We start from the raw sequence: 26024 nt of genomic DNA on the forward strand, positions 1-26024 counted from the left end.
GCCAATCTCCTCTCCCCTAATGCATCCCCATAACCCCCTTTCCTGCCCAATTCCCTTCCCTCATACCCTCTTCCCACCTTCCCCCCAAGTCACCCTCCCCCAGCACCCCCCAATAGGCTGTCACTCGCTGATCCTCCTGATTAGTTGACACGTGAACTTGACATGTGCACTTGATGTGGGATCTTGCCTGATGGGAAAATTGGGAAAAGTACAAGTGAGGCGTGTCTGACTGTCCAATCATGTCGCAACTTTCAAAAGCATTCTCACATGAAGTAACGACAGATGAACAGCTGGATTTCAGCTTCATCCATCATTTGAAGAAAAGGCAGACTGTTTAGATGCACTAACATTAAGAATGAGGGTTAGTATTGAGGATATCTTGTGGAGTTGGTCCAGCTTTCTCACTTTGCTCCATGTTTCCTGTTGTCTTTTACTTCGAGCCCCTTGCTTAACGCTGCTTTGTTTTTATCCTCATTGGTTCCTTCGGCCAATGAGGATTTGCTTGCTTTGGGCTGGAAAAAGAAAATGAAAAATGTGGGTTAGGGAAGAAAAGCCCTACAGTTAATGAATTTAAATAAAACAAGTCGAATACTTTCAATTGTACCCCCAAATCCTTAAAGAAACACAGGATTTTCCATTGGAAATTAAACGCTACTCTCAGAAATGCTCATTTAGAGAAGAAAAGACTTGCAATTCGATAGCACGTTTCATAATGGCTTTACAGCCAATGGCGTACTATTAAAGTCTGGTCACTGTTGTGATGTAGCAAACACGGCAGCCAATCTGTGCCCAACAAGCTCCCAGAAACATCAATGTGATCGTGACTAGTAAATCTATTTTTGCGATGTTGGTTGATGGATATATGTATTAGGATACCAGTAAGAACTCTCCTGCTCATCAAGATGGCATCCACTTGAGAGAGCAGACAGAGCCTTGGTTTAACATTGTATCTGAAAGACAACACCTCTGACAGTGCAGCACTCCGTCAGTACTGAGCTGAGAGTGTCAGCCTAGATTTTTGGGCTTGTTATGACCGATGCAGTTGGTAAAGCGGAGTTATTAAAAATCCCAGAGGGAAACTTTAAACAACTGTCATAACCAATAATTTTAAGTGTTATGTTTGAGATGCGACTCTAAATTCAGGAATCAGGTCACCAGTTCTCGAGGTTTTATGTTAAACTAAAGGAAACATTTCATTAATTTACACAAGTTAAAAATATATGTACACACGGCTACAAATTATTACTATCATAACTTTTAACAAATTCCCAAACTGATCTCCATTAAGGCAACAGCAACCCATAGACTTAACCAGACACCAGGCAAAGCATTTTCACCTTACAAATTCAACATGAGGTTCCTTTCACTTGGTTCCTGTGGAGCCAGTTGGAGGCTTACAGCTGCCTTTTGATCTCACATTGCCTCTGCTCTGCACACCTGAAAACTATTGAAGTTATACCTACCAGCCCCATTGAATGTTAATTCTCATTGTATCAACAACCTCTGAACTAAACCTCTCTAACAATAAAAATCCTTTCATTGTACCAACTGCCGGATAGGCATCAGTTTCCACCCCACTTCTTGAATGCTCCATTCAAAAAAATGCAAATGCCGCTATCTCCCTTACATATCAAAACTAGTACCCATGCATCCAGACTAGCTGGCTTTAATCCAATTGAGACATACCCACAGGCTAAATCTCAATTTTAAAAGTAAAATATTTTCCAAAATATTATGTTCATTAGTAGCTTCATGACAGGACTCAAGACCTGGAGTGGGACTTGAACCCAGAATCTTCTGACTCAGAGGCAAGAGAAACTGAGACACAGCTGACACCTTAAATTCAAGGCTGCGTTTGCTGCCAACGCAGGGCATGCATAGTTGTGCCGACGTGATGTCATTACAAGTGAGAGAGATCAGAAATCTACGCATTCCCCCAGCCGCAGTGTGATACTCATCCTCTCCATTCAGTTTCTCTTCTTTTTTTAAAGTAAAATTCAAACTTGCAGCAATCCTAAAGAGAACTGAAACTGACTGTCTCTGTTTTTTTAATATAAAGTCTGATGAGCGGCAGCATCTTCAGGAGAGGAGAAATAAAGGGGAGGGAATCGAATAAGAATGTCCTGGTGTATGGGGAGAAAATGATTCTTCGTTTTATCTTATGATGTATCATAAGAAAACCTGGGTGAAAATCTGCAGAGGGATTACAGCAATGCTCCAAACAGCAAGGCTGCTCCTGGCACCTTGTCTTGCTAGATAACAACGCAGATTGGAGATGGTTTCATCTGAACAGCAAATGGGGCACTCCTTAATCTTTCAATCTGCACTCTCACCCAGCAAGACTGCGTACCATGATAATCAGCGGCTGTCTTGCGTTGGCAGGAGACACAGCGTCAATTCAAAATGAGTGGGCGGAGAGTTGTGGGGAGTTCTGAGGGGGCTGGGGACTCTCTGGGACTACTCCAACGTCCCTCACCCAGGGATCCCTTCAATTTACTCAAGTCATTTTTGCCTTTGCTTTTTTATCGTTTAAAAACCCCGTGCAGAGGTTTGTAATGTGTTTAAGGAGGAATGCAGCACAGCGCAGTGTGCTCTGTGGGTGCAGTCAAGTGGATAAATCAACACTGTTCGTAGGAAATAAGACACTCTCACTGTTCCTGGGGTGACTGTGATGGACAGCTTGGGGAGAGAGAGTGTGCGGGGTCTGGTGAATCTAGCAACTTCAACGAAGTGCATTTACGTAGTGACTTTACTGTTGTAAAACATCCCAAGGCGGGTTATCAGCTAAAATTTGACACTGAGCCACTTTAGGAGATATTAGATAAAAACAAAAAAACTGCGGATGCTGGAAATCCAAAACAAAAACAGAATTACCTGGAAAAACTCAGCAGGTCTGGCAGCATCGGCGGAGAAGAAAAGAGTTGACGTTTCGAGTCCTCATGACCCTTCGACAGAACTGTCGAAGGGTCATGAGGACTCGAAACGTCAACTCTTTTCTTCTCCGCCGATGCTGCCAGACCTGCTGAGTTTTTCCAGGTAATTCTGTTTTTGTTTAGGAGATATTAGGTTAGATAGCCAAAATCTTGTTCAAAGAGGTAGGGTTTAAGGAGTGTTTTAAAGGAGAAGAGAGAGGCAGAGAAGCGAAGGAATTCCAGAGTTTAGGACCCGGGTAACTAAAGGCATGGCCGCCACTGGTGGTGAGATGGAGATTGGGGATGCGTATGAGGCAAGAGTTGAAGGAGCGCACAGATCTCGGAGGGTTGTATGGAAGTTTTTGAACAGCCTGGCAGGTAAAGGGTTAATAAAAGTAATATACTGCGGAAGCTGGAAACCTGAAAGAGAAACAGGAAAAACTCAGCAGGTCTGGCAGCACCAGTGGAGAGAGAAACAGGGTTAAGGTTTTGTGTCCAATATGGCTTCTTTAGAACTAGGGAGAAGCAGGAAGGTGATGGGGTTTATGCTGTTTAAAAAGAGTGGGGTGGTAAAGGGGCAGGTGGAGCAAAATAGAAGGTCAGGTGAGATTAAATGACAAAGATGTCATGGAACACAAGTCAAAGGGAGTGGTAATGATAGTATGAAAGACTAAAACCTTGGTCCAGAGGAGGTGTGAATAGCAGAATAAAGGTCAGCACTGTCTGAAAGCAAAATAACAGAATGTGTTAATAGCAGAAAAGGGATCAACACTGTTTGAAAGTAAATATACCAGAATAAGATACAGACTGGCATTTGGGGGATAAAAATTCAAAATGGAGGACAGAGTTCATGGTCTGAAGTTGTTGAACTCAATGTTAAGTCCGGAAGGCTGTAAAGTGCCTGATCGGAAGATGAGGTGTTGTTCCTCCAGTTTGTGTTGGGCTTCACTGGAACAATGCGGCAGGCCAAGGATGGACAAGTGATTATGAGAGCAGGGTGGTGAATTGGAATAGCAAGTCACAGGAAGGTCTGGGTCATGCATGTGGACCGAGTGAAGGTGTTCTGCAAAGCGCTCACCCAGTCTGCGCTTAGTCTCTTTAGCTTTGAACAGCCTGGCAGGTACAGGGTTGAGTTGGCCACTGTGAACAAAGCACAATGTTGTATTTGGGACATTCTGGGGTGTCTTAAAGAAGCAGGTGCTGGAGTAGGATCAAGTGAGGGGAGAGAATTAAATTATTCACTGAAGCAGCAGACACGCGTTACACAAGCTGGGCAAGGAACAGCACTGGTGTCTCATTGAGACTGAGGGAATTACCTTTGAGTTCTGTGCATTGTACCAGCCCCGGGGGTATCGAGCAATGTGGTCCATGAGTTTCTCAGCTTTATACCAGTCCTCATGCAATTTGAGATGATCGTACTGGGGCTGGACCATCTTGAGGCGCTCCCGCATGGTCTTGTTCTCGCGATTGACTCGCAGTTGTTCTCGCTGACGCTTTTCATTGTTCAAACTGATTATTGAAAAGACGGCAGTTTAAGATAAAGCTCACATTCAATCAGCACCTTATCCAGTCTTTAGGACATCTCCAAGCATTTCCCAGGGATTAATTACTTTGGAAGAGTAGTCACTGTTATCACGTGGGCAAAGGCAGTAACCAATTTGCACACAGCAAGCTCCCACAAATAGAAATGAGGGGAATGACCATTTGAGGAATGATCGACCAGGACACTGGGGAAAACTCTCCTGATCTTATTCAAAATAGTGTCATGAGATCATGATACAACAGGGGGCTGTTGGGACCTCGGTTTAATGTATCATCCAAAAGCCAGCGCCTCTGACAGTGTAGTGTTCCCTCCCTATGGCACTGGGAGACTCAGCATAGATGAACCCGAGAATAATATTGCTGAATTGCATCGTGACAGCGTCAGCAGACCATCATCTTTGTTCATATATTTTCTCTCACCATCAGGCCTTCTCAGCCTCCTGTTTAAACCAAGATTTCCAGCAATGTGATATGCACTTGGGTTGCCAACACAGGTTGGACGCATTCCTGGAGTTTTCATCCCATGAATTCCTGCCTCCAATTATCCAACCACCTCCCCGCACCTCATGGTCCACCATTGGCCACCCAACATGTCTATCCTCACAATGATCCACCCACCACTGCCAATTGGAGGGCCACAGTCTCTGAATTGCCTGATTGGATGGTGAATGGCCGTCAGTCAAACATCCTTCCTAATCCTGTCTCCAATAATTTTATATCTAATCAGTGTTAAAAAATAATCAGTAACAAAATTCAGGAGGATAGCGACAGGATTGTGAAATGGACAGACACATGGCAAACACAATTTAATGCAGGGAACTGTGAAGTGCGTAACTTTGGTGGGAAGATTGAGAGGCAATATAAACCAAATGGTAGAATTTCAATGTGGGTGCAGAAACAGGACTGTCGATGTGTGTACACAAATCTTTGGACGTAGCAGGAAAAATTTAGAGGTTTTTAAAAAGCCTTGCAGAACATTTGGTTTCATTTATATAGGTATAGAATAATAAAGAAAGTTACGCTAACCCTGGGGTTCTAACTCTAACACACTGGGGTTCTGGTGAAAGGTCATGGACTCGAAACGTTAACTCTGTTTCTATCTCCACAGATGCTGCCCGACCTGCTGAGAATTTCCAACATTTTCAGTCTTGAATTCAGATTTCCAGCATCTGCAGTCTTTTGCTGACTCCCTGCTCCAACCCCCTCAACTGCCAGCTAAAAAGTTGGGCGAGGCCCACCAAGAGGGACACCAGCTGTCCTGTGGCCTTTTAATGGACAATTAGCCTTCACAAGGCTGCAGGTGGGATTCCCCCTCCCCCACCCCTCACCAGCACAGCTGGAACAGGAACTCCCACCTCAGAGACGTGCCGGCTAATCTGAGGCGGGCTACTTTCCATGCACTTCGGGACAGAGGTGTGTGACACTGGAACGGATTTGGCTAAGTGTATGACAGGCCCTGGCAAGGAGGGTGAGTGCATGGTGGCCAGGGGGCGGCTGGACAGTCAAGCAGGGGTAGGGAAACTGGAGGTGCAGTAAAACCTTGAGGGTTCCTCTGTTGTTGCAGGAGGCCTGCTGAGGAGGGCCCACCCGCTACCAGGCCGCACTGAGAAACCTGCCAGGCATACTCTTTGACCTGTGCCTCTCCAGTCACCAGTTAAAGTCCAACAGTGGCAGGCTGAGGCCCTTAAGTATAATGATGGTGGGGGCAGGGGCAGGGGGAGGGGCAGGGGCAGGTAGGCAGCGGACAGGGCATCAAACCTGCAGGTGGGGGAGCATGACACCCTACCCATTGCGTCTAATTCTGGGTGTCAAACTTTATGAAGGATGTCAAGGCCTTGGAGAGGGTACCGAGGAGATTTACTTGAATGGTTCCAGGCATGAGGGACTTCAGTTAATGAGGAGAGACTGGAGAAGCTGGGATTGTTCTCCTTAGAGCACAGAAGGTTAAAAGTTTTAATCGAGGCGTTCAAAATCATGAGTGGTTTTGGTAGACTAAATAAGGAGAAACTGTTTCCAGTGACAAGATGGTTGGTAATTAACCAGAGGACACAGGTTTAAGATGATGGCTGCATTTGATGCCAACACAAAGCAGCCATTAAATGGTGCATGGCTGGCGCATGTGCAAATACATTGTGTTGGCGCAGAGCAACCTCAGAGGCCATTGCACCACACACGCCGTAAGGTGATCAGCAAAACAACCAGAGGCGACACGAGGATATAAAACTTACACAGCGAGTTGTTGTGATCTGGAATGTGCTACCGAAAGGGCAGTGGAAGCAGATTCAATTTCAGAAGAGGATTGGAGAGAATATTTGAAGGGAATTCTTTTTTGCAGGGCTATGGGGAGAGAGCAGGGCAGCGGGATTAATTGGATAAAAACAAAAAAACTGCGGATGCTGAAATCCAAAACAAAAACAAAAACAGAATTACCTGGAAAAACTCAGCAGGTCTGGCAGCATCAGCGGAGAAGAAAAGAGTTGACGTTTCGAGTCCTCATGACCCTTCGACAGAACTTGAGTTCGAGTCCAATTGGATAGCTCTTTCAAACAGTCAGTGCAAGCATGATGGGCCGAATGGCCTCCTTCTGTGCTGTATGAGTCAATGAAAATGAAACATTTTTTTTTATTCCCTAATTATTTTCCCGGTAGCACCAGGACAATCCTGGAGAGTTGGTAACCCTAGATATTTAATAAAAGAAACAAAGAATTCAAACTGCTTGCCACCACAGAACTGAAAAGCCATTGGCACATATCTAAATAACTGTCAGAGTCTGCAACTAAAAAGGAAGAAAATAAGTAAGGGCTGTTACCTTTTCAGTTTATACTCATTCTTGTTGTCAATTCGGCCTGTGGTCCTCATAATGGTGGACATCTTTTGAAGCAACAGCTGGTTATCTCTTTCAATAGTGGACAGTCTCTCTTCCTCAAGCTGGGATGTTATATATAAAACACAATGAGCACCTTTTAACTCTATTCTTTATGGAAAGTACAAATCCATATTTTACATTTAAGGACATGAAACTGACTTTCCGGCCCTGGCTGATTGTTATGGAAACTTACTTTGTCGGTCTCCCAAAAAGACTCGATATCACATTCACCTTTCATGACCTCAGTGTCCCAAACCACTTTACAGCCAATTAAGTATTTTTGAAATGTAGTCACTGTTGGAATGTAGGAAATGCAGCAGCCAATTTGCACACAGTAAATTCCCATAAACAGCAATTCTGATGAAGGGTCACCGACCAGAAACGTTAACCCTGTTTCTCTCTCAACAGATGCTGCCTGACCTGCTGACTATTTCCAGCATTTTTGGTTTTTAACCCACAAACAGCAATTTGTTAATGACCAGATAATCTGTTTTTAGTGATGTTGGTTGAGGGATAAATATTGGCCCTGACATTAGGGAGATATCGCCTGCTCCTCTTCAAGTAGGTCCATGGGATCTTTTACATCTACTTGAGTGGGCAGATAGGGCCTTGGTTTAATGTCCTGTCTGAAAGTCCTCTCTGGCAGTGCAGCACTCCCTCAGTACTGCACTGGAAGTATCAGCCTAGATTACGGGCTCAAATCTCTGGAGTGAAATTTGAACAGTGACTCAAGGTGACTCTATCTTCAGAAGAGGAGGGGAGGGAACTGAGGGAGGGGGTAATTAAATTTAAAAACGCTGAAGCAATTTCACTTTCCAGACTTTACATCCAGTGACCCTGCATCCCGAGAATGAATTAAAGCAAAACATCGCCTCATCATTTGTGCTACACGTTATCATTTTCCATCCCACATTTTGGCACAAATTCCAGTTATTTTCCACCAACGTTTCACCCCTGATGTGCAGTTCCGGTGGTAAACAACTTTGCCTGATGCTATTGGAGCCTGGGAAACATGTTAACTGGGTGTCTCGCTAATATCAGCACTGCAAATAATACTTCCTGCACTGTTTCTCAGAGTTACTCAACACCATTAAGATTTTTCCACATCTTAACACAAGCTGGCTGTGTAAAATCAGTTGAACCAGCACTTCTGATGGACCGCTGAGAGACCTATTGTGCATTAGCATGGGTAGCAGCTGTATTTAGAAGTAGAAGTCTGTGAGCTGTATTTTCTAGAATCAATCTAATTTATAATTAATACTGGCATGAGTATAAACACAAAACCTACAGACATAGGCCATTCAGCCCAATTGGCTGATGCCGGTGTTTATGCTCCACATGAGCCTCCTCCTACCCTATTTCATCTCACTCTATAAGCATATCCTTCTATTCCTTTCTCGTGTGTTCATCCAGCTTCCCCTCACCTCCATTCACCTCAACCACTCTCTGTGGTAGTGAGTTCCACATTCTCACCACTCTCTGGGTAAAGAAGTTTTACCTCAATTCCCGATTGAATTTGTTAGTGACAATCTTATACTTCTGGCCCTTAGTTTTTGAGCTCCCCCACATCTTGTCTCTTGGGCTACAGTTTTATCATTGACTTGCAGTCCAAAGCAGGTTTATGCATCCTAAAAGGCTCCTTCCGCACTTTGTAAACTTTCCCTGGTTTCATTTATTTATTTTTAATAACAATTGCTCCACAGGATCTCAGTCACATGGACGCTGGGAAGTGCACAGTCCTGGGGAGCGAATAGCCTCACACCAGTAACAATTAAAAGAATGTGAAGGGAACGAGTGAAATAAGAAACGGCAGAAAATTAGAACACAACAGACATTACCTTCAGCTTCTTAAATTTCAGGTTAAGATGAGAGAAGGTTTCGGGAGAATTGTTGTCAATTGTCGATTTAGCAGCTTTGACCTGCAAGAGAAGGTCAAATGAAATGGGATAGTCCAATAATTAAAGAGCACAGCCACCGTTTTTGTTCTCTCAACCCATGCTGAATGGAGCTGACAGTTTGATAACATCAACTCCCAATTAGATCTGAAAATGGATAAGTTAGTCAGGCACAGAATGATCCCAATGGAAGGATCAAGCAAACTTCAGATTAGATTCTCTTGGCTTATGTCATTTCACCTCTCATTCTTCTCGCAGTTTGACTAATAAAATGATGAGTGTACATTGGCAAAGAGCAGAATTTTTTGTACATATATCAAGTATATCATTAAAAAAAATCAATATTTACTGGGAGCACCATTCATTCCCTCGAGCCTGCTCTGCTATTCAATTAGACCAAGGCTGATTAGATCTTAACTTCATCTACCCACCTTGGTTCCATAAACCCTAACATTCTTGGCTAACAAAAGATTTGTCAATCTCAGTTTTGAAATTTTTCATTAACCCTCAGTTAACTCAATAGTTTTTTTTTGAGAGAAGGCTCACCTGAAGCATTAACACTGGAAAAGGCTTGTTTCTGCGCTGTACACTCTATAGCATTGATTTGACTGTTACTGAAGAGATTTGATTTATTGACTAACAATCCCACTTGATCTGTACATGTGCATCATTATTCTTCCATCTCACTGGACAGCTTTGTGTGTGTGTGTGTGCCATTAAATGAGCCAAGATCTGTCAATAGTGTTGATGAGAAATTTTACACCTTTACAGCTGCAGAATTCCTGGGCTAGAGAGGGCAGAAAGCCTAGTTTCCCTTCCCCTCCCCCAGGGTGGGAGGGGTCAGCTTATAGGAGGGAAACCACTTGCTCCCCACCCTCCTCCCACCAACGTATCAAGGGGGCCAGTTCAGGGTAGGGTTGTCAACGCTGGTTGGATATTTCCCTGGTTGTTGCAACACAACTGTCTCCCACCTTGAATGGACCGCCTCCACGATCTCCCTATTGGTCACCCAGGTCCACTAAATTCCCACGGGCAATCAGAAATCAAACAGACTCTTCTGATTGGATGATTCCTGACTGTTACTCAATGATTTTTCTTCCTATCTCGTATGTTCTTATAGCTAGTGAAGAAGACTGTTCAAAGAATTCTTTTATAAACTGCCCTTTTTTAACACCACTATCTATGAATTTTCTCTTGGGTTTTTGCTCCCAGCAGTGAGATGAATTAATTCCTGGACACTCCGGACCAGGTTGGCAACACCGGGTTCACAGGCTTCCATCAGAAATTCTATTCTTTATGTCCTTGACAAGTCTCCCAGCTTTGTGAAGGCCCAAAAAATTTGGTAAACTAATCAATCACAGAACAGATCAATTATCCTGTCTGGTAGCACAGGCCAAAATAAAGAGTTAATTTTTCAACTTTGGCCCAGTTGGATCAATTGTCAATCTTCCATGAGTCTCCAGTATTCTCCCAGACACAGGTGGGAGTAAACCTGGGAACCTTAAGGACTGTCGTGTCAGGGGAGTAATAGCGGGATTGTGGGGAAGGGGGTGGCATGAGGCAGGAGGACATGTGTTGAACCCTCTTGGTATACATCCAACCAAGGTTGGCAAGCCAGAGCTAGGGGCCTTAGGTGGATCATACTGTGCTGGGTTTATGTAACTTTGCAAGCACTGGTAACTACCCCAGCCAAAAAAATGACCCCTGCCCCTGGGGTTTGAAACAGGGTCTCCTGCCCAAGGCTAGGGCATGTAGGGGGTCCTGATCTGCTGCACGAGTGGAATGGACCCCCAGGATTCAGTGAGACACCCGTCAATCTGTGAGCTATGGAAATATAGCCCTATTTAAAATCAGATGGCACAGAAGGAAGTCATTCAGCCCATCATCCCTGTGCTGGCCCTTTGAAAGCCAATTAATCCCACTCCCCTGGCTCTTTTCCCAGGGCCCTGAATTTCTTTCCTTTTCAAGAATTCATCAAATTTTCCTTTAAAAAGTCCCTAATGAATCTGCTTCCACCATCCTTTCTAGCAGAACATTCCAGGTCACAACTTGCTGTGTAAAAAAAAAAAATTCTCATTTCCCCCTCCAGTTCTTCTGCCGATTTATCTTAAATCTGTGTCTCTGCCCAATGACCCTCCTGCCACTGAAAACAGTTTCCCCTTATTTACTATATCTAAACCCTTCATATCTTTGAACGCCGCTTTCAAATCTTCACTTAAACTTCTTAATTTGCATTTCTATTTCTTATTGCTGGTTTGTTTTGGAGCTGGAGCTTCGGAGAGGGTTGGTTTTAACACTGTTGCCTTTTTGGTGGATCAATCCCAAACAGAACACTGGGATCAGTTGGTATCAGCAATTTGAGAAAACTGAGAATTCTTGGGAGCAAGAGTTAATGAACCTATGGAAGCCCTTGTAGCTCCATTGTACTCCTCCAAACGACCCATTATATTATATAAGCTTGGACAGAATGATTTGTAATCAATAGCATGCATAAACTGTTATCGCAGAGTGTTCCCCTTGATTTAAAGACCTTTTTGCAGCTTATAGCAGTAATTATATGACCCAAACACTCACCTGCTTAATAATTTCTGTTATAATGAGTTCCTTTGGCAGTCTTTGTCAGAAGACCCAAGCACATTTGCTATTCTAGCAACATCAATTCTAATGCTGATCAGAACATGAGAACATAAGAAATAGGAGCAGGAGTAGGCCGATCGAGCCTTTAAGCCTGCACCACCATTCAATAAGGTCCTGGCAGATCTTTCATCTCAGTTGCACCTCCCTGCTATATCCTCATATCCCTCGATTCCCTATGTATCCAAAAATCTATTGAGAACACACTCCAACCTGGCATTGTACATTGTCTGCATACTTCTCCATACATTGACTTCCCTCAGAGCTTTTAGTGATCGTCACTTGTCCTATCGACACCCATGCTAGTACCAAATTTCATTCACCCATCACCCCCTTGTCCTGAATGATATACATTGACAGGACAGCCAGTATTGCCTTTATTTTAAAATTCGCATCCTTGTTTCAATTCCCCCCATGCCCTCACCCCTTCCTTTCTCTGTAACCACCTCCAGTCTCACAACCCTCCAGGGTATCTGTGTTCCTCCAATTTTGGCCTCTTGCCTGTCATGATTTTACCATGATAAAAAGGCACCAATGTCTCATATGGGATTAGGTAAACATGTTGTGGGTTCATTTATTTAGACTTAGGAGCCTGGGAACATTTATACAGAGGTAGAAAACTTGAAGACACCAGTAACAGAGCTGTGCGTGTCTGCTCTGCTTAAAAGCAAAAGTGAAACTAAAACCGGATCACAGGACACACTTCCTTTCTAGTGATGTCATGCTCCTATCCCTTAAAGGCATATTACAACATTGCCCATCCCCGCCTTCCATCACTTCACCATTGGCAGCTGTGCCTTCAGTTGTCTGGGCCCTAAGCTCTAGAATTCCCTCTCTGAACCTCTCTGCCTCACTCTGCTTTTTATAAGATGCTCCTCAAAACCTAATTCTTTGACAAAGATTTTGGTCACCTGTTCTAATCACTCCCTCCGGGCTTCAGTGTCAAATATTGTTTGGTAATTACTCCTGTGAAGCTCATTGGGATGGTGACGATATTTAAAGCTCTATATAAGTGCAAGTTGTTGTTGTGACAATTCCACCTTTTCTCCCCCGAGACACCAAACAGCCTGAACACTGGATTTTCCTCCTCTTTCTGGCACTCTGATGCCCGATTCAGGGAAGGATGCGGGAGGCCATTCCAGTCTCTAATCTGATTAGAATCATAGAATGGTTACAGCACAGGAGACCATTCAGCCCATCAAGCCCACGCTGGCTAACTGCAAGATCAACTCACTCCCACTCCCCCCATTCTTTTTCCATAGTCCTGGAAATGCTTTCCCTTCAGACACTTAACCAATTCCCTTTAGAAAGCCAACCAGGCTCCGGCACACAGATTAAATCATTTCCATAAGAGGGTCATGCTATTACGTCCCTCTCTATCTCTATGCCTGGCTGTTAGTCTATTGAGCAAAGCCTGTTGCAAATTGCTGTCAGCCACTTTATCATTCCATTAAAACTCACTAGCCCGAGGACATGTCAGCCAAATGTTTGAAACTGGTGAATTCTCCGCAGCTAGCCTCAAATTCAAACACTGACAACCACACATCCGCCCCTTCGAGCAGGGAGAAGGCAGTGGGTGAATCTCACAGCCACATTGTGAGGGTGAACTTTTTGTGTGATTCATTGCATTGAAGTTCCAAAATGTTTACATGAGCTGTGAACCAGGCCCTTAACCAGATTCGACAATCACTCAGATTTCCACCAACACATGGACCTCATTTAATGTCCAAACATCTGTAGCACCCTATAACATTATTCATCTCACTCAATCCATCACGCAAATAATTTGTGTTTCCACGGAAACCACCTAGTTACTCCATACATGCTGCCACTTAAAAGTGCAACCTGGCCAATGAAGTTCAAAAGCACGAGCTTTAGCTTTGAAAATCAGCAGGAATTAATGCAGCTTCATTGAAATCACGGCACAACATGAGTCATAGAATCTTACAGCCCAGTAGGAGGCCATTCAGCCCATCGTGACTATGCCAGCACTTTGAAAGGGCCACCTAATACTCACACACAGTTCCTGCTCTTTCTCCATAGCTCTGCAAGCTTTCCCCCTCAAGATTACAACCACTTCCCTTTTCATAGTTACTATTGAATCTGTTTCCACCACCCTATCAGGTAGTGGGTTCCAGATCACAACTTGTTGCATAGTAAAACAAATTCCTCATCTTCCCCACTGGTTCCTTTGCCAATCACCTTCAATCTGTTTCCTCTGGTTACTGACTCTCCTGCCGCTGGAAACAGTTTCTCCTTATTTACTCTATCAAACCAAGCCATGATTTTGAACACCTCTATTAAATCTCCTCTTAGCCTTCTCTGCTCTAAGGAGGACAATCCCAGCTTCTCCAGTCTCTTCACATGAACTGAAATCCCTCATCCCTGGCCCCAGTCTAGTAAATCTCCTCCGCACCCTCTCCGAGGCCTTGGCATCCTTCCTAAAGTGCGATGCCCGGAATTGGAAACAACACTCCAGTTGGGGCCTAACCGGTGATTTGTGGAAGTGAGCCCCTGTGCAAGACCTCACACTCCAACTGGAGCTGCCTATCGTAAACCAATTTCCCAGTGCCATTTTTAGATTCTGTTTCCTTTTCAAATACTTATCCATTTCCCTTTTAATATGCCACAGCCTGGCTCCATGGTAATTCTCTGTCACTGAGTCAGAACACCACGTGACTTCCAGTTCACATTGGATTTGCAAACACATGGACTGTGAAAAAGCAGATAACCTATCAATAGCGGGTGGCCTGTTTAGCCCCAGCGAGTTTTAACTTCTGCAACTCTCTATTCACTGTTCCCCACGCCCCACGCACAACATTCACACCACCCCCCGCCCCCCCACCCTGAGCCCCGCACTTCCCCACCCCATGCAAGTCATAGAAGAAGCAAAAAAAAAGAAAAGGGAAGACTAGAGAAAAGGGTTCCCATTCCTACAACACCTTTAGTAACCTCAGGACATCCCAAAGTGCTTTACAGCAAATGAAGTACATTTTGAAGTGTAGTCACTGTTGTAATGCAGGAAGTGCAGCATCCACTTTGTGCACAGCAAGGTCCCAAATACAGCAATGGGATAAATGACCAGTTCATTTATTTTAGTGCAATTGGTGGAGGGGATAAATATTGGCCAGGACATCATGGAGAACTCCCCTACTGTTGGCCATGGGGTCTTCAGCACTCTGAGAAGAGCATCCCGCTTGGTTTAACATCTCATCCAAAAAGATGGCATCTCTGACAGTTCAGCATTCCCTTGGTACTGAACTGGAGAGCCAGCCTGGATTATGAGGGCTACCCTCTGACCTAGGGCTGACAAATTAGGCCAATTTATGAAGGGGGGTGGGGGGGGGGGGGGTGGTGGTGGTGGAGGGAGGTGGGGGACCTCTGGAGAAAGTTCTCCCCAATCCCAGAAGCTCCAGGAGATCATGATTACTTGGCTGACACAAGATCCAATAACTCTGAAAATCTGCACTGCTTTATAATGCATTTATGTTCTGCCCTAATATGGGCGATCTCACCAGTCTATCTAGGGCCAATATTTATAACAAAATGATAAAATAAATGGACCTGCCTTAATAGACCTTGTGGTTACTGACCATATAAATGATAAACAATGCATTCTTAATCAAACTGTGATGAATTGCATATTGTTTGCACCAGTTACAGAAGCAATACATCAAAGGGCAACAGTTCCATGTAAAGTTATTTGAACTATTTATGAAATGTGTTCGCATAATGAAACATTTCAATGTAACACCATTGATGAAGTAACATGATTGACAGGTTGGCCTCAATTACTGTTTCAGTTTAAAACCGGCTCATTCAATTAAAAGAGCAAAGACTTCCATTTATACAGTCACTTTGGAGAGAGAAACAGTTCACCTTATGAGTCAAATATGACTGTTCTTCAGGTTCTGAAAAGGAATCATATTTGAGTTGAGACATTAACTCTGTTTCTCTCTCCACCATGATGCCAGGCCTGCTGAGTTTTTCCAGCACTTTCTGTTTTTATTTCAGATTTCCAGCATCGGCAGCATTTTGCTTTTATATTATGCTCGCATTTATGTAGCTCCTTTCACCAGCTTCGGATGTCCCAAAAAAATTTTACAGCCAATGGAGTCATTTTGTAGCATTCTCGCTGATATAATGCAAGAAACAATTTTTTTCAAATGACCTGCGGTGCAGCCTGGGGTGAGTTAGGGAACGTAAACTGCTTTTATCTCTATGCAAGGTGGCAACCGAGTTGGCGGGGTGAAACTTCGGAAAGTCGCTCCATTGTGCCACCTGTGGCCAGAGCTTGCAACTTGTTACAGGAAACTGTTTACATACAGGATTTATATGGCAATTTTGACATCTAGTGTTGACATTACAATAAAAGCTAGAAAAAGTGACAAGGGGAAATCGAGCACGAAATTTTAACAAATATATAATTGCCTGTAGATAAAAAATAATATCCCAGTACAGTTTATATGTTCAAGCTGAAAAGGATCGGACAGACAAGGAGGAAATTCCTTGAAACAGAAGCAATCCTACATTCGCTAATTGTTTGGTTAAATTGACGTTTCTTTACATTTATGTCCCAACCAAATAGCTGCTGCCTAGCACCTGTACTTCACATGACAGCAGAGCCAAAGCTGATTTATTACCAGCAGCTCTCCCTGCTCCCTTCTCCCCTACCTTCCGCCGGTGATCATGGTAACAAGCTCGGTCCCATTTCTCCTGTAAGTATTTGCTTCCACTGGGGAGAATGGGCTGATAGGCGCGGTGCATCGCGGAGAGCAGCTGACAGGGGCTCGGCCTTCCCGAAATGCAGCGATTCCTGCCCGGTTCAGGATGCTGGATGTGGCTTCAGGGGCACCCAAAGCTCCCGTGTGCCTGGCGTGTTTGCGCCGGATCATGTGTCAGTTGCTATGACAAGCGAGCGAATAGCTCCAACCCAGGCCTTTTGTTCAATATGTTTGACCAGAGGCTAATAAAGCCTGGTGGAATCACTGCCTCATTGTCCCAACTGGACCTTCCCTGTCCCTGGACCCGCCACTGTGTGATGTACACAAAAGCTCCCCCCACCCCACACAGCACGACCCAAAGGCGAAGGACTGCAGATGTGAGGTAAAATCAGAAAATTATGCAAACACTCAGCAGGCCAGGCAGCACCAGTGGATAAAGCAAGTTATGGGTAATATTGCAGGTTGATTGACTAAAGGTCATCCCAATCACAGTATCACAGAATCTTTACAGTGCAGAAGGAGGCCATTCTGCCCATCGAGTCTGCACTGGCTCTCTGACAGAGCATTCCACCTAGTCCCACTCCCCTGCCTTATCCCCATAATCCTGCACATTCTCTCTTTTCAGGTAGCAATCCGATTCCCTTTTGAATACCTCGATTGAACCTGCCTCCACCACCCTCTCAGGAAATTTGTTCCAGACTCCAACCACCCTCTGGGTGAAAAAACTTTCTTTCACATCACATTTACTCCTTTTGCCACTATTTATCCTGTCCATACCCCTCAGGATCTTGAATACCTCTACCTCTCGGCCTTCTTTTCTCCAAGGAAAACAGTCCCAACCTCTCCAATCTATCCTCATAGCTACAGTTCTTCATCCCGGGAATCATTCTTGTGAATCTCCTCTGTACTCTCTCCAATGCCTTCACATCCTCCCTCAAGTATGGTGCCCAGAACTGGATGCAGTACTCCAGATGAGGCCTAACTAGTGTCTTATACAAGTTCAACATGACCTCCTTGCTCTTGTACTCAGTGCCCCTATTAATAAAGCCTAAGATACTATGTGCTTTAATAACTGCTCTCTCAACATGCCTTGCCATCTTCAATGACCTATATACGTATACAGCGAGGTCCCTCTGTTCCTGCAACTCCTTTAGAGGCCCTCCCTTTATTTTGTACTGTCTCATTTTATCTTTCCTGGCAAAACGAATCACCTCACACTCTTGTTTAGGCACAATCACTGTTGTTAAGAGGCAAATGTAGCAGTCAATTTACACACAGTAAATTTGACAAAACACCAAATGAAATGTGAATAAGTCAGAGTTTGGCCTGTCATGTCTCTGCTGGCTCTCTGTATAAGCTATTCACCGAGAGCCACTCACCCTGCCTTCACCCTGTAGCCCTGTACGTTCTTCCCTTTCAAAAATGAATCCAATTTCTTTTTGAATTCCACAATTGAACCTGCCTCCACCACACTCTGGCATTGCATTCCACATCCTAACCACACACTGAAAAGGCTTTTCCTCATGTTGCCATTGCTCTTTGCGAATCACCTTAAACCCTTCCCCTTTCAGTTTTGATCCTTCCACCAATAGGAACAGTTTCTCTCTATCCACTCTGTCCAGACCCCTCATGATTTTGAATACCTCTATCAAATCTCCTCTCAACCTTCTCTTCTCCAAGGAAAGCAGGCCTAACTTCTCCAATCTGTTGACATAACTGAAGTTCCTCATCCCTGGAACCATTCTCATGAATCTTTTCTGCACTCTCTCCAATGCCTTCACATCCTTCCTAAACCGTGGTGCCCAGAACTGGATACAATACTCCAGCTGAGGCTGAACCAGTGTTTCATACAGGTTGAACATAAATTCCTTCCTTTTGTACTCTATGCCCCTATTAATAATGGAGATTTAATCCAAATTAATGTGCAGGATGATACAAAAGGTTACAAAAGTGCAGGCAATCTGTTTTTATATTTAGTTCATTGAGGGATATATATTGGTCAGGACACCGGGAAGTATTATCCTGCTCATCTTCAAAATAATGACATGGGATCCTTTACATTCACCTGAGAGGGCAAACGGAGCCTCAGTTTAACATCTCATAAAAGACGGCACCTCTGACAGTGCAGCACTCCCTTAGTGCTGCAGCAAAGTGCCAATGCAGATTGAGGGTTCAAATCTCCAGAATGGGACTTGAACTGGCAACCTTCTGACTCAGAGGTGAGTGAAATATCCCCCAGGTGAAGTTGAGCAGCTGTGTTGCTTTCCTGTTGTATATCAAATAGAAAAAGAGATGGTTATACAATGGAGGGATTTGAACACTCTGAGAATAGCTCCAACCTCTTTCCAGGTAAATTCTCAAATTCAACAAGAGTCTCTTGTCCTGGGTCTCCATCTGCTTCAGCCCTTTGATGCTGCCAGTGTCTTGAGGCAATCCATGGGCCTACATCTATTTCACACTTGATATGCATCCACTACATGCAAACGTGACCTAAGTGATGGGTGAGAGAGGATTGGGGTGGGGTGGGGTGGGATGGGGTGAGGCGGGGTGGGGTGGGATGAGGTGGGATCGGGTGTGGTGGGTTGGGATGGGTTGGGGTTGGATGGGGTGTGGTGGGTTGGGGTGGGGTGGGGTGGGATCGGGTGTGGTGGGTTGGGATGGGATGGGTTGGGGTGCAGTGGTGTGGGTTGTGATAGGGTGGGGTGGGATTGGGTGTGATGGGATGGGGTGGGTTGGGTGGGATAGGGTGGGATGGGTTGGGGTGGGATGGGGTGGGTTGGGGTGGGGTGGAGTGGGGTGGGATGGGGTGTGATGGGGTGGGTTGGGGTGGGGTAGGGTGGGTTGGGATGGGGTGGGGTGGGATTGGGTGTGGTGGGATGGGATGGGTTGGGGTGGGTTGGGGTGCAGTGGTGTGGGTTGTGATGGGGTGGGGTGGGATGGGGTGTGGTGGGATGGGGTGTGATGGGATGGGGTGGGTTGGGGTGGGGTGGGATGGGATGGAGTGGGGTGGAGTGGAGTGGGATGGGGTGGGTTGGCGTGGGGTGGAGTGGGGTGGGATGGGGTGTGATGGGATGGGGTGGGTTGGGGTGGGATGGGGTGGGGTGGGATCAGGTGTGGTGGGATGGGATGGGATGTGTTGGGGTGAGTTGGGGTGTGGTGGTGTGGGTTGTGATGAGGTGGGGTGGGTGGGGTGGGATGGGGTGGGATGGGGTGTGATGGGATGGGGTGTGATGGGATGAGGTGGGTTGGGGTGGGGTAGGGTGGGAAGGGGTGGGTTGGGGTGGGGTGGAGTGGGGTGGGATGGGGTGTGATGGGATGGGGTGGGGTGTGATGGGATGGGGTGGGTTGGGGTGGGCTAGGGTGGGATGGGGTGGGTTGGGGTGGGGTGGAGTGGGTTGGGATGGGGTGTGATGGGATGGGGTGGGTTGGGGTGGGCTAGGGTGGGATGGGGTGGGTTGGGGTGGGGTGGAGTGGGTTGGGATGGGGTGTGATGGGATGGGGTGGGTTGGGGTGGGGTAGGGTGGGTTGGGATGGGGTGGGGTGGGATGGGGTGTGGTGGGATGGGGTGTGGTGGGTTGTGGTGGGTTGGGGTGGGATGGGGTGGGATGGGGTGGGGTGGGTTGGGGTGGGATGGGGTGTGGTGGGATGAGGTGGGATGGGGTGTGGTGGGATGAGATGGGATGAGATGGGATGGGGTGGAGTGGGGTGGGTTGGTGTGTGTTGGGATGGGTTGGGATGGGGTGGGGTGGGGTGGCGTGGGGTGGGATGGGGTGGGGTGGGTTGCAGTGGTTATGATGCTAGACTAATAATCCAAAATGTGAATTCAAATCCCACCCATGGTGGTTTGAGGATTTGAATTTCATTTGAAAAGTCTGGAAATACATTTTAAAAAACTGATGTCAGGAAAAATGACAGTGAAAAGCTGTCAAATTGTTGTTAAATCCATTTGGTTTATTAATGTCCTTTTAGGAAGGAAATCTACCATCCTTACCCAGACTGGCCCTATATGTGACTCCTGAGCCATCTTCTGCTTTATCTGAAGATCGAAAATAAACAGTGTCCACAGGGACATGATGTACAAACCTCTAAAGGGAGAGAAAATGTATCCAATGTCACTTTCTGCATCACAATATGTGTAGACCCTCAGTACGCATATACCAAGTGTCACGACATGCTGAGGTTCTGTCTGTTCTCAGACAGATGTTACGAAAGATGGGCCTGACCACATTCCGTGGAATGTTCCATTTAAGGTGGACCATGCCATACACCGTCCCCCATGGAAACATTTATACAGATAACATCTTTGACCACCAGTCCATCAGGCAGTGGGTCACATCTTATGCCCTAGAGGCCCTGCGGGAAGAGGAGATGGGGATCCTGTTGGATTGTTCCCTGAATGGATTGTCTAAGTCATTTGGCGGAACACCTCATCACTAGAACTTTCACACAGGCGCTAAGACATAACTTGGCTGGTGGTGAGAAGGGCCCTCCCTGTCAGATCTATCAGCTCAGTAAAAGCTGCTCTTTGGTCTGCCCAAATCTTGCTGGTCTTCCAAAGCAAAGAGCTGCAGATGACTGAGTGCTGCAGACTGGCACATTCTAAAGTCCAGCACTAAATGCTGAGGGATGGAATAAAGCTTTGGGAAGCTGCCACAAAGGCTCAATCCTCCTGGCATTATATACTGAGGGGCTGGAACCCATTGTGAAGCCCCTCTGGTTGTATGCATCAGATGAATGTTTGACATGAAATGTATACATACATTTTAAATATAACCTGTTATGGCAAGTGCATTGAGGCACCTCATGTACTAATAGTGAAAGAAAGTGATGTGTAATTGCACTTTAGGTAATGGACCCTTACAAGTGCCACGAATAAAATGGAAAATAAAGTGACTTCAGTTTCACGTCAACCTGCTTTTCCCAGAAGTGGTCAGCAAGGCTCTCAGTTGTTTCAAACCATTCCAGAGATAACCGGCCACATGGATTGCGGTAGCTTGAGAAGAGAATGCAGCACGACCTCCACAGGGCAACTAGAGATGGGCAGTGACACCCACATCCCGAGAGCTCATGTTAAGATCTGCGTCCGGTGATCAAGGATCCGCCGGAGGGCATTTCTGGTCAGGAGAGGAAGGTTTCTCCTGTCTTTCCACCCGTCCATCTAACCTTACTCTTACCTTAAAAATCCTGCTGGATCTTTTCAGCCCGAGTTTTAGAGAGGAAAGCATTTACTGGCAAAAAAAGATTCCACTTGATCATCGCTTTGTGTTGGGGGGGGGGGGGGGGGGGGGGGGGGGGGGTGGGGTGGGTGGGTGGGGGGGGGGGGGGGGGGGGGTGGTGGAATTGTTGTAACTCATCTTTATTACTGTAGTTCTGTTTTCTTCATGTGTAATGCACCAAACAACAGGATTATTTTAAAAGGCAGCACCACATCTTACCCCACCCAGTTCTTCTCAGCAAAAACAGAATACTTTCCAGCCCAGCCTCGGTGCTGTGGTTTTCAGTTGTTGCATTGCAGGAAAAGGTCACAAATAAGCTACAGCACTGCCGTTTGAGATATTGCAAATTTGATGAGACTCTATCATGTCCCTCAGTAGAAGAGTAGACTGCGGAACCGCACTTGCCTTTGAATTATGCACCCCCACTTTAGCAGGTGATTACGGTGAACTGCTGGAAAATCGTGAATGCCACAAACAACTCGTATTCATATGGTGCCTTTATCATAGGTGCTTCACATGAACGTTATTGACAAAATTTGACGCCAAGCCGTAGCTATATAATCAAAACATTTAACTTTATTGCTCTTATTCATCAAACGTAGGGTGGGAATTAACTCGTGTTTTGAAGGCATGCGAATGGAATTACTGAAGAACAGCACTTGAAATGACAGAAAACGCTGGAAATGCATAGATGGCCCATCAGTAGCTGGGAAGATATAAGACAGATCAATGATTTGGGTTTGGATCCTTCATTGCAGCTGGAAATGGCAGGAGCCACATTGACATCATGCATGGAAACGATCCAAAGGTGCATCACTCACACACACACACACACACGAGGGCATGCTGGAGTGCCAGATAATAACCTGGAGGATCTCTCCTTGGGTTCTGCTATAGATGGAGCTCATTAATCCATAACCCTTTGCCCGAGGTATCATTGGTATGTTTAGTGAAGTGAAGTGAAGGGTTAACATAAATAGATGCTTGTGTAAGCCAACTGCCTTCTTGTGGTATCACAAACTGACTCCCTTAGGACAAACCTCCAGTTGAACTGAGGTTGCCAACTCTGGTTGGATGTATGCCTGGAGGATTCATCATATGACCATCCGCACCACTCCCACACACTGCTGCCATTGGTCACCAGACATATCCATCCTCAGAGAACCCCGTTTTATCACCAGGGAACAAAGGTTTAAAGAAAATGAAAAATAAACATATTTTTATGTCGCTATGACTTTTCTCCTGGGTTGGTTCCGGCAGTAGCCAGAGATTCCTCCATTCTTCTTGGAGATTTCAGGACAGCCCTAAGTTGAACAGAGGTACACAAACAGTCAAGACACTTTAGTGCTAGGTTGAAATCAAATTCCAAACTGGAGAGGAATCAATTTGATTCAGGAGAAACTGGTGGCTAAATTTTGCTCTTATCAATACACAATTGGTGAATTTATAGATGACTCCATTCATAAGTCCTCATAATATAAGAGTATTTATTGAACTACAGGATCATAAAATCTTACAGCACAGAAGGCCGGCATTCAGGGGTCCATGCGCATTCTGGTTCTTTGAAAGCATTACCCAATGAGTCCCACTCCCTGCAAATTTTCCCCTTCAAGTTTCTATCCAATTCCCTTCCGAAAATTATTGTGGAACCTGCTCCCATGGCCCTTTCACAACAATTTGCTGCATAAAATATTCTCATATCCTCTCTCTTTTCCACAGGTACCCTAAATCTGTGTCCCTCTGGTTACTGACCTTGCTGCCACAGGAAACAGTTTCCCCTTACTTACCCCTCCATGATTTTGAACGCCTCTATTAAAACTCCCCTTAACCCTCTCTGCTCTAAGGAGAACAACCCCAGCTTCCCCGGTCTCTCCACATTAACTGAAGTCCCTCATCCCTGGTCCCATTCTAATAAATCTTCCCTCCCTCTCCGAGGCCTTGACACCCTTTGACTGATGAGATATTTTGCACAACATTGCGTAACCAGATTCCACACAGCTCGCTGAGTTTTAGAATGTACAATGTCCCAATACTGACCAAATACAAATTCAAAGAACAGGAAGCTGCTACAGATATGAGTCAGAGTAAGACCCGGTGGGGAGTTTATTTTTTTGAATAGCCCGAGTGCTCCGGAGTGAGGACCGTGTGGGCCCTGCAGCTCCGCTGGCTCTGGGCACTGGTTCATCTCCGTGGGATTGGGCTGGAAGTGAACAGCGCGGTACGATGGAGCAGCCGAGAGGGTTCACCAAAGCCCGAAGCTGCTGCGAATCTGACTCTGCCCTGACACTAGATACATTCAGCAACATTTTCACTACAATGTTACAATTAGAGAACAATGAAAGCGCCGACACGGATACTTTGTAACCAGCGGCTCTTTGTTCCCTCAAGACAGAGGCCGGGACAGAGACCCCGCTCCCGCCCAAAAACTCCCCAACCCGCTCCCTCCCCCCCAAACAACTCCCACCCCAACCCCCCCAAAACAACACCCCCAAAACAACTCCCACCCCCCAAAACAACTCCCACCCCGCTCCCTCCTCCCAAAACAACTCCCACCCCGCTCCCCCCAAAACAACTCCCACCCCGCTCCCTCCACCCAAAACAACTCCCACCCCCCAAAACAACTCCCACCCCGCTCCCTCCCCCCAAAACAACTCCCACCCCCCAAAACAACTCCCACCCCGCTCCACCCCAAAACAACTCCCACCCCCCAAAACAACTCCCTCCCCCAAAACAACTCCCACCCCGCTCCACCCCAAATCAACTGCCTCCCCCCCAAAACAACTCCCACCCGCCCCCCCAAAACAACGCCCCAAAACAACCCCCCAAAACAACTCCCACCCCCAAAACAACCCCCACCCCCCCAAAACAACTCCCACCCCGCTCCCCCCAAAATAACTCCCACCCCGCTCCCTCCTCCCAAGACAACTCCCACCCCCCTCCCCCCAAAACAACTCCCACCCCGCTCCCCCCAAAATAACTCCCACCCCGCTCCCCCCAAAACAACTCCCACCCCGCTCCCTCCCCCCAAAACAACTCCCACCCCGCTCCCCCCAAAACAACTCCCACCCCGCTCCCCCCAAAACAACTCCCACCCCGCTCCCCCCCAAAACAACTCCCACCCCGCTCCCTCCCCCCAAAACAACTCCCACCCCGCTCCCTCCCCCCAAAACAACTCCCACCCCCGCTCCCTCCTCCCAAAACAACTCCCACCCCGCTCCCTCCTCCCAAAACAACTCCCACCCCGCTCCCCCCAAAACAACTCCCACCCCGCTCCCCCCAAAACAACTCCCACCCCGCTCCCTCCCCCCAAAACAACTCCCACCCCGCTCCCTCCAAAACAACTCCCACCCCGCTCCCCCCCAAAACAACTCCCACCCCCGCTCCCCCCAAAACAACTCCCACCCCGCTCCCCCCAAAACAACTCCCACCCCCCTCCCCCCAAAACAACTCCCACCCCGCTCCCCCCAAAACAACTCCCACCCCGCTCCCCCCAAAACAACTCCCACCCCGCTCCCTCCCCCCAAAACAACTCCCACCCCGCTCCCCCCAAAACAACTCCCACCCCGCTCCCCCCAAAACAACTCCCACCCCGCTCCCCCCAAAACAACTCCCACCCCGCTCCCTCCCCCCAAAACAACTCCCACCCCGCTCCCTCCCCCCAAAACAACTCCCACCCCGCTCCCTCCTCCCAAAACAACTCCCACCCCGCTCCCTCCTCCCAAAACAACTCCCACCCCGCTCCCCCCAAAACAACTCCCACCCCGCTCCCCCCAAAACAACTCCCACCCCGCTCCCTCCCCCCAAAACAACTCCCACCCCGCTCCCTCCTCCCAAAACAACTCCCACCCCGCTCCCTCCTCCCAAAACAACTCCCACCCCGCTCCCCCCAAAACAACTCCCACCCCGCTCCCTCCTCCCAAAACAACTCCCACCCCGCTCCCCCCAAAACAACTCCCACCCCGCTCCCTCCAAAACAACTCCCACCCCGCTCCCTCCCCCCAAAACAACTCCCACCCCGCTCCCTCCCCCCAAAACAACTCCCACCCCCGCTCCCCCCCAAAACAACTCCCACCCCGCTCCCTCCCCCCAAAACAACTCCCACCCCGCTCCCTCCTCCCAAAACAACTCCCACCCCCGCTCCCTCCAAAACAACTCCCACCCCGCTCCCTCCAAAACAACTCCCACCCCGCTCCCCCCAAAACAACTCCCACCCCGCTCCCTCCCCCCAAAACAAC

The 26024-nt window shown here is 46.8% G+C and overlaps 1 protein-coding gene across 1 annotated transcript; it reads right to left on the reverse strand.

Annotated features, from left to right (window-relative positions):
- Positions 1-393: 393 nt before the first annotated feature.
- Positions 394-16645, reverse strand: LOC121283794 (sperm axonemal maintenance protein CFAP97D1-like). Its single transcript, XM_041198516.1, has 5 exons — positions 16524-16645; positions 9159-9239; positions 7264-7382; positions 4229-4421; positions 394-512 (listed from the first exon to the last, which is right to left on the reverse strand). The coding sequence occupies exons 1-5, from the start codon at positions 16614-16616 to the stop codon at positions 402-404; spliced, it is 597 nt and encodes a 198-aa protein (XP_041054450.1). The 5' UTR covers positions 16617-16645; the 3' UTR covers positions 394-401.
- Between the last annotated feature and the right edge of the window lie 9379 nt (positions 16646-26024).

This window comes from Carcharodon carcharias, chromosome 11, assembly GCF_017639515.1.
Source record: "Carcharodon carcharias isolate sCarCar2 chromosome 11, sCarCar2.pri, whole genome shotgun sequence".
NCBI classification, from domain to species: Eukaryota; Metazoa; Chordata; class Chondrichthyes; order Lamniformes; family Lamnidae; genus Carcharodon; species Carcharodon carcharias.

What these genes read in the sequence shown, in the direction of transcription:
- LOC121283794 (XM_041198516.1), bottom strand. Translation starts at nt 16,616, where the DNA reads ATGCACCGCGCCTATCAGCCCATTCTCCCCAGTGGAAGCAAATACTTA. An exon ending in TGAAATTTAAGAAGCTGAAG is followed by an intron (nt 7,383 to 9,158) that starts GTAATGTCTGTT and finishes ATAACATCCCAG; the next exon opens with CTTGAGGAAGAGAGACTGTC. An exon ending in AATGAGTATAAACTGAAAAG is followed by an intron (nt 4,422 to 7,263) that starts GTAACAGCCCTT and finishes TTCAATAATCAG; the next exon opens with TTTGAACAATGAAAAGCGTC.